This window comes from Scardinius erythrophthalmus (assembly GCF_964197995.2).
Source record: "Scardinius erythrophthalmus genome assembly, chromosome: 9".
NCBI classification, from domain to species: Eukaryota; Metazoa; Chordata; class Actinopteri; order Cypriniformes; family Leuciscidae; genus Scardinius; species Scardinius erythrophthalmus.
This window is the reverse complement of record NC_138229.1, coordinates 17,697,244-17,710,906: the sequence shown is the minus strand read 5'-3', so window position 1 is coordinate 17,710,906 and position 13,663 is coordinate 17,697,244. Positions and strand designations below refer to the sequence as shown.

Genomic DNA, 13,663 nt, shown 5'->3' with positions numbered 1-13,663 from the left:
GTATAACTCGTTTTCATTAAATAAGGTCGCATTTTGAGGATTTTTTTCATTGCTGTATACATTTTCATTCAGCCATCTGTTAGCAGAATAACTAAGAAGAGACGTTTGTGATCTCTTCATCTTTCTGCGTCAGGCAAATTTGGCGCGAACGGCGCAAGGATTTAAGGGAGGTGAAAAAAAAAAACAATCCGTAGTATTAAAACCCGCGGGAGCAGCTGTTCGAAATCTTGCAGTAAATGACAAGCAGCCGCTCGGCTCGGGTGCTACATTCGCAGAAGTGCGCAGGGTGAGCGGCTCGACCCACTCCCACTTTGGACTTACTTTAACTTGATACTTCACACTCACTGACATCTGACCATATTGACCGTTTTCATTCAGTTTCACCACAGCTACGGTAAGTCCTTCTGAATGACCATTTATAGACTGTTTTCATTTATTTCTATTTTTGTAATTCATTTTTTTTTTTGGACCATAACAAATAATCTGAGAATTTAGACATTTTAATGTTTATATGACTTGCCTTTTGCTTAATCATTTCTTAACACGTAACACGTTAAGTGAGTTGATGAGATAAGACAACAGTAACGTTACTTCTGAAGGTTTTAATAAGATGAATCACTATGTATATTTAAAGGGCAAGATCTTAATCACGCTTCCTTCTTTACAGGCACTCACCATGCCGCTGAGTTCAAGTATGGCGAGTAAAAATTATGATTACGACTACGATTCATACCAGCCCTATTTCTATTTCGACAACGAAGAGGAGGATTTCTATAACCACCAACACGGACAACCACCGGCCCCCAGTGAGGATATATGGAAAAAATTTGAACTGCTCCCCACTCCGCCCCTCTCCCCGAGCCGGCGTCCCTCTCTGTCAGACCCCTTCCCCTCCACTGCTGACCAGCTGGAGATGGTTTCGGAGTTTCTGGGGGACGACGTGGTCAACCACAGTATTATTTGCGATGCGGACTACTCCCAGTCTTTTCTGAAGTCAATCATCATTCAGGACTGTATGTGGAGCGGGTTCTCCGCCGCGGCTAAACTAGAGAAGGTGGTCTCGGAGAGGCTGGCGTCGCTTCAGGCGGCGAGGAGAGAGTCTTCCCGGAGCGACTCAACGGACGGCTGTCGGTCCAGCCCCAACGTCAGCTACCTTCAGGACATGAGCACCCCTACCTCGCAGTGCATTGACCCGTCTGTAGTGTTTCCCTTTCCATTGACTGACAGCTCAAAGCCGTGCAAGCCGTCGTCCACACCGACATCCACAACACTGACCCTGGATACTCCACCAAGCAGTGGGATTAGCAGCAGCAGTGACAGCGATTCCGGTGAGCAATAGTTTTGACGCTTCTTACTTATTGTACTAACTTGACGGGTCAGCTTACACTTTGACCATTTTTATTCATTCTTTTGAGCTGTCATTTGTTGCTTATTAATGTCTTTTAAGAGTACGATATGATCATTTAGATTCGTGGTGGTTAAAGCGGTAATCATGGGTTGTAGCGTCAATTACGTAAGGAGACGCTCCCACCTACGCTAGGCTGTCTAGTATGAATGAGCATGCAGAGCTGCAAATTGACTTTTTTTTTTTTTTTTTTTACATTTTAATCCGAATAGATGACGAAGAGGAGGAGGAAATCGACGTTGTCACGGTGGAAAAGAGAAAGTCTGTGAAGAAGTCTGACGCGAACGCAACGCATCAAAGCCCCGTCGTCCTCAAGCGGTGTCACGTTAATATTCACCAACACAATTACGCCGCCCAGCCATCCACGCGGAACGAGCAGCCTGCAGTCAAACGGATTAAATTCGAGAGCCACATCCGGGTATTTAAACAAATTAGCCACAGCCGAAAATGTGCGAGTCCCAGGACGTCGGACTCTGAGGATAACGATAAAAGGAGGACTCATAACGTGCTCGAGCGGCAACGGCGGAATGAGCTCAAAATGAGTTTCTTCGCGTTGAGAGACGTCATTCCTGACGTGGCGAACAACGAGAAAGCTGCCAAAGTGGTGATACTCAAGAAGGCGACTGAGTGCATAGATAGCATGCAAGAAGATGAACAAAAACTGATCTCACTTAAAGAGCAATTAAGGAGAAAATGTGAACATTTGAAACAGAGACTTGAGCAGTTAAGCAATTCTTAAATTGCTTGGACTTAATTTAGGGACTGGACTTGTTTTAAGCATCCTTGTATGGTTATGCCCTCAGTCAATACAAGGTCTTGAGGGTGTGTAGTAAGCAAGCAATCTGACATTGATTTATACAAGTACACTGCCTCAATTTGGAAATAACGGAGGTTGGATTTATTTGTATTTAATTTTATTTTTTAGTAATAAAATGGTCTGCGGTTTCATTTACTGTTGGCCTTAACTTAATGTTTTGTTTTTGTAAGTTTTGTACATAATATTGCACATATGTATTCAATATACTGTTGATTTCTGAAATGCATTTCTCTATAAAAGTTTTTTGGCTAATCATGTCTTCAATGTGGACTCATTGCTTTTGCCTTAACCAGTCTCATGATGACCCACTTCAAAGCCTTCATTAGGTAATCCATTAAGATGATTCAGTCATGCACCGATCCAATGTTTAATTGATTTGGCCTACTTCCAGTGTACATGACTCTTGTTTTGCACATCATTTACTTTGGAAAAGCCATCATCTGTTTGTCAGTTTAGGATGACTAATGCTTGTGTCAGAATTGCATTCACTATTTAAACGCAATGTTTGGCTTTAGGTGATCACATTTAATTCCACAAGAAAATAAAGATGTGTATAATCTCCCTCTATACCTTTTACTACAAAACAGATTATTTTTTTTTATATTAAAGTAAAATGTTTAGAGATTTAACTTTCTAAGAAGAGCTTTGATGCACCTGGTGCAAAAAAAGATGTCACCTTTCCTTTAGTGGAGCAGTTGTTAAGAACATGTTGGTATAGGGAATCCTATAGGAAAACTAGCTTAGTCTTGCCCTCCCCTTCAACTCACAAGTGCCAGTTTTCTTAAGTGTCTAGGGTTTGGTAGATAGTATACATAAGGGATGGGCAACGTCAGTCATGGAGTGCTGGTGTCCTGCATGGTTTAGTGCCAATCCTAATCAAACAATTGAACAAGCTAATCAATGTCTTGAGGATTACTAAGGCTACAGGCAGGTTTATTTAAATTTATTTAAAAAGAAAAAGTATCATGATTACTTGGAGCTAAACTCTGCAGGACAGCAGCACTCCAGGACCGATGTTGCCAATCCCTGGCATACATTCTCCTTTTCATACTCAGATTTAACTTTTCTTTATTTTCTCTAATATAATTTTCTTGTCCTGCAACCTGGATGTTGGAACTTTTAAGGAAACCATTCTGGATGTCTTTTCTCTCTCGCACACATGCCAAAACACCTTATCTGCTCACTCTTATCAAAATACTCCAATGGTGCATGATATAACCAAATTCATAAACATAAAAACATTCTCCAGTTTGTCAGGCATCCTCTAATGAACCTCTTGGAGCAAAACATTCAAAGGTAAACACTGTCATGTGATATGATGGTCTGCATTGTCATTCTGTTTCACAATAAATTCCAGCAATGAGCGTTGCATTCTTTACGGTAGATAAGTGTTCTATTATCCACCCTGAATCCATGTGGAGGAAAAAACAAGAAATATGCAGAAGAAATCTGACAGTGTCTTGACAGGTAGAGAGACATAGGGTCAAACACATGTCAAATACTGTGGAATTCACGGTCAATATTAGGATGATAATGCAGCAAAATTGACAATATAGTTATATTAATTTCGTAATTGTATGATGTAGTATTGAAGTTTTCGGCGGTGACGTCAAGCCCTGATCTGACTCTATGCAAAGCGGCCACGATGCGCGTGCTGCTGTGAGCACATGGAGGAGAGAGAGAGGACGCACACTTAGCAGCCTGGCTAATGTAGCCAGCCGTGGAGCGCAAAATATTTGGAAATGAAGTACATTTCCGATCTGGAAAGCGAACTGACTTGCCTAAGGCGTCCAGAATGGTAAGATTCTTCTCCATTGTTGCGGTTAAGATGCATCCAGCAGTCGTGAAACAAAAACGTAGCTTTAGCGCAACGAAATGTGTTTATGTTTTGTGCCACAGGTGCTATACAGTAATCAATAGAGGTTTGAATAGGAAACTCGAAACAATTTATTAAAAACCCTTATTTTTTTATTATTATGCATTGATTTAGGGCAGTTAACTTTGCATGTGAACGAGCAGTGATTGATTCTGATTTGTCAGAGCCTCTTGATTTAATGCAACATGTTGACATTGCAGTTTACAAATGACTTTCAGCATGTTAACATAGCATTAATGCGACCGTTTTTGATACAGTTTTGATGTTACCAATTGCAAATATTCAGTTGATGACAGCTTTATAGATTTTATATATAATTTGTGTGTGGTTATCTGTCTTCTTGAACTGGTTATGAAAGCTACTGTACTACAGTGCACTCTCTCATGTTTTTGTAAAAATAAACATAATTTGCTAAAAGGTTACAGTGTTGCCAAAATGGAAGATTTTCTTCCATGTGTTTTGTGCATATTCTATAAATGACCATATTTTAAAATGCAATCAGGCAAGTAGGTCCATTGATAATTTTATGGTATGATAAATGCAATGTACTATAAAATGACTTTACCAGAATAGGGCCACACAAATTTTTGTCTTAGATTTATTCTTAATTTGCTGGTCTTGTCACTGTGTAAGCAGTGCCCGTCTTCCCTCAGTACAGTGTGTTGACAGAGTTCATAAATTATTTTCTGAATGAGAGACTGAGGCGCTCAGTCTATCACTGGATTTAGGACTACCTTGTAAGAGATTTACGATCTGGACGCTGGTGGTGGTCGGTCATGAAGTAGAGGTTCCCTTTACCATGATGGTCCTACCACAGACTGTCGACCGTAGAAATATGAATGTAAGAAATAATCGTTAGTTGCAGCCCTAGAGAACTTATAATTCTTTACAAACAGCGACTTTAGAATTGTCATTCCAAACCTGTATGCAGTTATTTCTTCTGGGGAACATGTTTGTTGTCCATGCAATGAAAGTCAATATAGGGTCCAGTGTTGTTTAGGACCGCATTGAATTTCTTTACATGGACGAAAGTTTCTTTTGTTTTCTGCTGAAGAAAGTAAGTCATATAAGTCGCCAAAGTGCTGTACATTACGAGTGAATAAAGCAATAATAAAACAAATAAGAACAAAAACAAACAAAGACAACAACAAACAATCAAATATCCATTAAAAAGTTAAAACGCAAGAGAGAACAGGTATGACTTTAACCGGCACTTGAAGGTACTTAGCGTATGGGACGATCTAACCTCAAAAGGCAAGTTGTTCCATTATGTAAATGTAGCCTACATTAAATGTAAATGGCAGAATTTTCATTTTTATGTCAACTATCCCTTTTAAAGGATGGCTCTTGTAGGTCTGCTGACACTTCCAAACGTGCATTGCACTCTTTAACAAATGCAGGAACATTGTGCAGATCTGTGAATTAAAAGAACTGTGCTTGCCTGTGCAAAGCTGTTCCATACCTTTAACATGTCCCCTGAGAGCAGACCTGACTCAATCAGATGGCTTAGATTTCAGTCTGTTACATTGCGGTTGAAAGGCCGCTATGATTTATGCATGGACCTCCTTTTCAATGCAACTGAAATTTTCAGTTTAGGGTGATGTCTGTTGGATGGTTTGGTACCTCAGGTCAGCTGTTGACCTGAAGTCTAGTGGACGACCATATTTACATGGAAGGTCTAAATGGCGCAGCGCCTTCAAGACTGTTGACAGACACATCATTTGTCTCTCATATAAACTATACTGCTGACTTCATTATTTATTGGTCATGAAGCATGGATTCAGATGCACCTAGGGAGATGTAGCAGCTGGTGGAGCATGCAGAAATGATTGCTGCAGCAATATGGCTGAATTAGTTTTGATTAGATGAGCGCGAATGCTGAACTGAATGTGCTGGATGGCACTTTGTTGAAGTTAATGATCCAGAAACCAAGCTGGCTGGTTGTTCTCCCATTTGGGAACACAAGTTTACTGTTTGGTTAAGGGCATCACATTTTTATCTGATCCCGTTCTATAGCCTCATATATGGGTTTTCAGCAGTTAAATGGAGGTTATTGTTATGTAGAGGTTTGCATAAGCCAAAACCTCTTGAAATGACCAGAACTGCATGGCTCCCGATTAAAAGAAATGACTAGGAAGCTATTGGGTAAAATGATTAAAATAAATGACTTAATTAGATGATAAATTACAGTATTATTTAGTAAAGATGGTTGCAAGATTTGATGCTGTCACTGTAGTGATCCTGATTGTAGTTGTGCCATATCACTTTTAATATATTTTTTGCAATAATTTTGCAAAACAATTATAGCCAATAATTGGCTATTGTAATTCAATTTTTAATTATTGGTTATTTTTAATGAATATTTTTATTTAGATCACAATTTTATTGCAGCAAATTCAAAACAGTTTTAAATATGTATCTTTAATTATAAGTAACAGTTCCAGATTTATTTAGAATCACAAAAAAAAAAAAAAAAAATCATGGTTCAGTGAGGGAGTCAGTTGAGAGAATTCGGTTATGGATGATTCACTGCTACTTCATGAGTGTTTTGTGAATCTTTTTGTTTTTGACTGACTCATTAAAAAGAACCTCTCATATTTTTAGACAGCAGACGTCTATTGTGACATCATAATTGAAACATTATGATGTTCGTCAGTCATGCAAGTCAGGCTGTGGTTAAGGTCACTCAATCATGACCGGAACTCATGTTCTCTCTTTCATTTACATAACCTGACACACAACTGTGTGTTTGTCTCAATAACAAAGCCCAGATAAATCTTTATTTAAACTCTGTGTGCCCCTGGAGTGACTGTTGTAATTGCCTGTTGCAGTTGGTCCAGTTTTGGCTCTTAGCACTGATTGTTTAAATGATGAGTGTGGGGCTGACATGGTGCTAATGTCACTGAGTCTCATCCTGTCCTTCTCACACATGGAGGTCATCAGGGGCACTGGCAGCTTCCCAAATACTGAGAGAAGCAGCTTTCAGAAGAAGCCTTTTCTCTTTCTCTCTCTGTCTGTGATACTGCAGCATGCAGTGGCTCTTTAGGGATTGATATGAAACTCAATCTTCAGTAGCAGCTTCCATAAGAGGCTCTGATATTTAGACAAGTGCTCAGCTGTTATGTGTTGTGTTACATGGTTTGTAAAAGATGTCCAAGTGCTGAGTTGTCCTATCCTATTGCTCTTGCTAACCCATCACCTAGTTCTGTGATCCTCAACCAAATATGGATCACAGATCTCTTCTGGGGTCATGGATGGCAGGGAAAAATCAACGCAATGTTAAAAATAGAACTTATTCTGAGTACCTGTATTTATATAAAAATGCAAAGTGGTATAATAAAAAGGATTATAGCATTTGATTTTCTGTAAGTGTTTCTAAAATATCAGAGGATACAATAAACTTGTCAAAGTCTACAACTCTACCAATAAATAAAACATTACAGTGTATAGAGCATCAGAATATCCTATTTACAGGAAATCTCACATACCTAGGAATACGAATCTCTCCCAATCTATCAGATTTATTTAATCTTAATTTCACTCCACTACTTAAATCTATAGAACATGACTAAAAAACGTTTGATGAATTTGCCATTATCTCTTATTGGAAGAATCGCTACAATAAAAATGTCAATATTACCAAAAACTAACTACATATTTACAATGATTCATATCCAACCCACTAAGAAATGGTTCGGCACATTAAATAACAAGATAAATAAGTTTTACTGGAATAATAAAAATCCTAGAATAAGCATCAACACATTACAGAAAAACAAAGACATGGGAGGATTAGGGGCACCCAATCACTATTATCATCTAGTTGCACAATTACAATTTCTCTGCAAATGGATAAACGGTAATAATCTCCATAACCCAAGGTTGGATTTAGAACAAGCTGAATGTAAAAAGATTCCATTATCTGACCATTACATTACTGATGTAATTAAAGTTCATAATATATACAACAACATGACAATTCGTACAATATTAGACATTATGGCATAACCCGGATTTCACTATTAATAAATCTCCACTTATTAATGAAAAATGGAAAATTGCTGGCATCACACATTTCTGTCATCACATCACATCATCTGTTGTTGGATAACAATTTAATAAATCTTTCAGAATTGATACAAAAATATAATTTAGGTAAAGATCAGTATTTTACATACAGATGAATTGTGCTCTTAGAACTAAGATCGGCAAACTTCTTCCTAAAACTTCGCTTCTTATTGAGAAAAAATAATAATAATCAGCAACTCTAAAAAATTACTAGCCAAATTATACACTAATACAAAATATTCAATACCTGTTAAACAATAGGTATTGTTTAACCCCTCCTCTGTCTTCTGCCCCCCCCCTTCTTTCTCACTCCTCCACAGTCTTCTCTACCCCGCTCCCCCTTTCCCTTTGGAAAAGAGAGAGGTCATTACAGGATCACATTGCCAATGAATGGACCAGGAATGGACTGAATGAGGTATGATACCCGGCTTAAAGCACATACCTTACGACCACAGCTGGTGGGTCGCTCTTAATAATATCCAAGCACCAAAGGCATACGCGCAACCGGGTAACGCACCAATGATCTGGAAGGTCCTGCCAAGGTGTTTTGGCGGGCCTTTCCAAGACATCTAGTGTGAATGTGCATTTCCACATTCCAATAAAATGTGCATATACAGAAGGAAATCGATCAAACCAGTCAATGGCCATTCAAAAATGGCATCAAATTGGAGGTGTGTGTGTGTGTGTGTGTGTGTGTGTGTGTGTGTGTGTGTGTGTGTGTGTGTGTGTGTGTGTGTGTGTGTGTGTGTGTGTGTGTGTGTGTGTGTGTGTGTGTGTGTGTGTGTGTGTTTAAATGTATTGTTCTGTTTGCTTAATAAAAAAAATTAATAAATAAAATTCAAATGATCTCTTGATGTTAATGCCGAATCATTCCTTGAAGGAAGGAAATTATCAGATGGCACATATTTTATATCTCAGCATTTTACAAGCATTTTATTGATCAGAGAGCCATTCCTAGAGTCCAGGTTCGTTCATCATGGCTGACTAAAGCAGAAGCTGCGGCAAAGTGAGCGGCCTTCCCTTTCATGTTATGGGACGAGTAGTGACTTAGGACTCAATGACTCTTCCGTGCAAGCCCTGTGTGTCCCCAGGGAGGCTTGAATTGCTCCGGCCGGCCCCTGCGTAAAGGAGAGGAGATAGCCAGCCATCTGGAGAATACGATACGATCACCACTGGTTCCTGCCATTTAAAGTGCCCCATCATCCCCCCACCAGCACATCTCCCTTGGCCTTGACACGTTTTATGGCACGTTAGTCTTCAGCTGTCATATATTTTACGTTGTCTTATTTTCTTTTGTTTGATTATACCTGGCTATGGTAAACCATGCTCAAACGTGGAATGAGAGAGCTCAGTAATGTGTCCTTTGTGGGTTGTATGTATGTCACTGTGCATGTATGTGTTGTGGTGTGCCTGTGTTTGTTAGGAGTATCATGTTCTTCTGCACACACACAGAAGGATGTATAGACATATCACAACCAAACACAATGAATTATTCAAACGGGCTCATACTGTGTGCTGATTGGACAAGGCAAATAGAAGCCACACAACAAATGTGAAACTTCATATTGAAAAAAATCAATTTTTATACACAAGCTCACTCTTTGTTCTCATATAACATCTGGCGAAATTAGAGGAACCAGTAAATGATACAGAGGAAATAAGGTTTTGCTGTCAATATTAAGCAACTTGTCTTGAAATATTTTCAGATCAATGCTGGCTGAAAATAAAATTCGATCCTATTTTTTTCTAAATAAATAAAATAAAAAAATCCGTAAATTTAAATGCTACAATCAAAAATTATAAATTCTCAGTGTATTTAAAGAATAAATTAAAGTGAATGTTAGATGGCAAAAAAGTTGTACAATTTTAGTTTAAGAATCTTAGTATTTCAACATAAACTTATTTTATTTCAGTTAGTTGCCAAGGCAGCACTTTTTTCTAACATATATAGTGCATTTTATTTCAGTTTTATTTTGTCGAAAATGTTTAGAATTATAACAGCATCGCGAGCGACAAAGGTAATGAGCATATACAATTAACTATCCAATATCATTTGATATTGAAATTCAAATAACGGCCAACAACTTCTATAGTACGAATATATTTTGAAATCCTAATTGTTTTGGCATTGAGCTTGAAAGTTTTTTACATTTACATTCAAATGGTGAACAGAAGTGAGTGTGTCAAATTCAGAATGATTGTCTCTTGACTTGATTTACCTAGATGTCCTGTGGTGGAGGGCGAGAGAGTTTGAAAGGTGTTAGTTTAACTGGCATGGAGCTTTCCAGAACAGATGGGACAGTAGTGGGAGATGACATGTTCTACTATGATGGTTTTAATGCCCTCTTGAGTCTTATGATGTAATGGTGCTGAGCAGATGCCTGCACAGATCTTGATGTTAGAAAAAAACATGAAGTGTGTTCTCCGCTGCCAAAGGTCAAGAGCTCACTGTGACACGAGTGGATGCTTGACTGAGTAATACATTTACCCTAGAGTTTATCTGGAGAATCTAAGGATGTTGTAAGTATACGTAGGGGGTCTTATTTAAAATGTATTTCTAAATAAGGGTTCTTGCATTGGTTACATGGTAATTAGTCAGTCTTTTCTTCCTTGTGACACAAAAGCAACACCATGAGGGTGTTAAAACAATAAACTATAGATGTAGGGCAATACAAAACAACAGTTAAGGCTGTTAGAGGACAGCTGGCCAAACAGTTTCCTTTACTTCCCCTTATCCGGCTCAGGAGGAAATGTCTAGTAATAGTTCCTGGTAGTTATTATGCACTGAAGCTAATGCTTTCAAGGTTAGATAAATGTGATGCTGCTTAATAATATTAGTATGATATTTAATTTTGAATGATGCAGCGCCATCATGTTGAGTATGATAAAGAGATCCAGCTAGCATAGAAGCTGCACAGTTAAAAGCTGTTTTAATGTAAGCTATGTATAAAGAATAAATGTGCCCTTTGAAATCTGCAATATAAATAGTGTACAAGTTTGAAATAATAAATTAGAATTTAGGACTAGTGACCTCTGGGATACTGCTTCAATAGTTGTGAAAAAATCAGTGGATTTGAATGATTGGTTGGGCATTACAAGACAGTTTGGTGTTTGTTGTCTGAAACAGATTTCTGCTTATTTCAAAGTAACGTTAGTTTGTTCTAATTGTTCTCGAGAAATTACTCTTTATAAGATGTACTCTTACAGGCTTATTAAAGTGGGAAATCCATCTATTTTCTAAATGCAAGTTATTTACTTTATTGTGAACAGTTCATCCATGCATAGGTTTCATTTTAAACGTTTCATTTTTTGACGTTATAATTTTTAATAAAAATGTCATAACTCAATCTTCCAGTGAAACGACAGACATCTATCTGGTGACATATGCTGGGACATGGTGATATCCAATTATTTTGTCTGCTTAAAACCTGCGCCTTTTTTACAAACGACTGCAAGATGGCATTCAGATCTGCCTCCATCCAATCAACAACTGAGGTCCCTACACTACAGTTTTTTTCTGATGATGACTCAGATGTGTCGGATAAAATTGTCTTTCGCTACTTCCATTACATTTCAACTTCTATCGCAATACTTTTATGTGCTAGTCTTAAAATGGACAGAAATAATTTAAATATCCAATATCCTATACCTATACATTTAAAAAAAAAAAGCCTGTATTGTCTGATAACTGATATTGTGCATGCTTATATTTGTATGTATATACCTAATTAAACTCGCAAAATGATGCAAAACTTCTTGTTTTAAAACAAAAGATTATCAAAAACTTTTATTCTGTCAGTATTTATTGATTAATACATAACATGTAAACATAATTATGAATGTAACAGTTCTGTAAGTAGGTAGTATGTAAGCGGTAAAGTCGGATTATCATAGGCTATTAAAGTTAAAAGGTGGATTTTTCCTTCAAGTCTTTGAAAGCAAATTTAATTGTGGATTTTTTTTCCTCCTTTGTTGAATCACATTCATATGAGACCCTTAATTGAATATAAACAGTGTTTGATGTCTTCTGTAAATGTGGATATTATGAATTCTGTTTCTGCCAGAGCTTCATCCATAATGACTTTATTTAATTTTGAGGCTTGAACAGGAGGAACTATGTCTCTGTTCATAACCAGTGCCTTGAGGACTGACTCAGCCTGAACCCCCCCCCCCCCTCTCTCTCTCTCTCTCTCTCTCTCTCTCTCTCTCTCTCTCTCTCTCAATTAGTCTGCAGATGAATCAAAGTGAATGGGATGTCCTGAAGTGCTTCACAAAGTGATCATCTCGCATATGTTGTGATTTGAATCCAGAAGACGTCATTATCAAACAGCTGAGCTGACTTCGACTTCCCCAATGAAGAAAACTCATCTGGGTCATCTATTCCAGGTGTGGCATTTGTTTTATGTGATTGATGATTTGTAGAGCTCACATCCAGTTTCACAGGGCCGACTGCCTCAGCTGACCCATACAGACTTTTCTTGGAATCGAGACTCGAGGATTTCTTCCATGAGACTTCTTGGAATACATTTTTTTTTTATTCTTAGATATGCTTTTGGGAGTCTTGTTTCAGCAACGTGCCACAGACCCACATGTCCTCATGGAATATTCCGCACAATCGTCCTTACAAGTGATATTGCTGTGTGTTGGTCATCGCCTAGCTATCAACATTAAGGCAAAGTTGAGCGAGATATTTCTGCATTTAAACAGGATGAGAGTCTGTGGAGACTGTACTCTTCCTACACTGTAAAAAATAAAATCTTAAAAACTGGTCAATGACTGTCAGCTACAGCTGCCAAACAAAAACCATAAAATAAAAGTAAAATATCCTAATTTAAATAAAGTGCAGAAAATTTCCTTAAATGTTTTACAGAAAAACACTGTTATTTTACAGCTATTTGCTTAATTATTACGATCAAACACCAGGGCTCTTGAAAATATCTTCTAGACAACAAATTGTGAAATCTGTCCTTTATTTACTGATCTTTCAAGCTATGAATCCCTTGCTGTAATTCCAGCTCCACTGTAAGTCGTCTTAGAAGTCGTTGAGAACAGGCAGTGAAAGTTCATGTAGTTTTACTGATTTGCAGATTAAATGGAAACAAAGGTCTAAAAATGGTGCTTACATTCTGTGAAACTTCTGGTTTCTGTTATGCATTATTTACATTTTGGTGTCAGCTAGAGGGGTTTCAATGGGCTGTAAAGAGTTGCTAGAGTGTCTGTGTAAAAGAAAATTATTTATATTAATTTAACAAAGTCCCTCAAAGTGTTCGATCATCATATTTGGGTCCATGTCATGACATGTTTTAGTTAATTTTTACTACTTTAGGTGGGAATAATTGGCTGCTCTCCCCATGTTACATGTTTTTTTCCTTTACATTGGTTGTTTTGTGGGTGGAAAGCCTGATCATCAGCCCTCACACAATATTGGCTCATTGTTAGGAAAGAGAATGATCTTACAGTTTGGCCCGACTCCACTGAGCTTCCAGTAAACTCTGCA

The 13,663-nt window shown here is 37.9% G+C and overlaps 1 protein-coding gene and 1 long non-coding RNA gene across 8 annotated transcripts in view; both read left to right on the top strand.

Annotated features, from left to right (window-relative positions):
* Window positions 1-2,474, top strand: mycb (MYC proto-oncogene, bHLH transcription factor b). Its single transcript, XM_081373383.1, has 3 exons — window positions 1-394; window positions 668-1,328; window positions 1,618-2,474. Exons 2-3 carry the CDS (start codon window positions 677-679, stop codon window positions 2,142-2,144), a joined length of 1,179 nt encoding a protein of 392 aa, XP_081229509.1. The 5' UTR covers window positions 1-394; window positions 668-676; the 3' UTR covers window positions 2,145-2,474.
* A 1,125-nt stretch (window positions 2,475-3,599) lies between these two features.
* LOC308695285 overlaps window positions 3,600-13,663 on the top strand; it is a 96,311-nt gene continuing 86,247 nt past the window's right edge. For 4 of the 7 annotated variants that reach the window (XR_014030683.1, XR_014030684.1, XR_014030685.1 and 1 more), the window contains exons 1-4: window positions 3,600-3,689; window positions 3,809-4,020; window positions 8,487-8,581; window positions 12,394-12,552. This is a non-coding gene — a long non-coding RNA (uncharacterized lncRNA). Of the gene's footprint in view, window positions 3,690-3,808; window positions 4,021-8,486; window positions 8,582-12,393; window positions 12,553-13,663 lie in introns of those variants that run through there. The other 3 variants (XR_014030682.1, XR_014030687.1, XR_014030688.1) reach the window with 1 other exon arrangement.

Excerpts from the sequence above, each read along its gene's own strand:
- mycb (XM_081373383.1), top strand. The coding sequence starts at position 677 with ATGCCGCTGAGTTCAAGTATGGCGAGTAAAAATTATGATTACGACTAC. Across the intron at positions 1,329-1,617 it reads CAGCAGTGACAGCGATTCCG|ATGACGAAGAGGAGGAGGAA; the intron begins GTGAGCAATAGT and ends TAATCCGAATAG.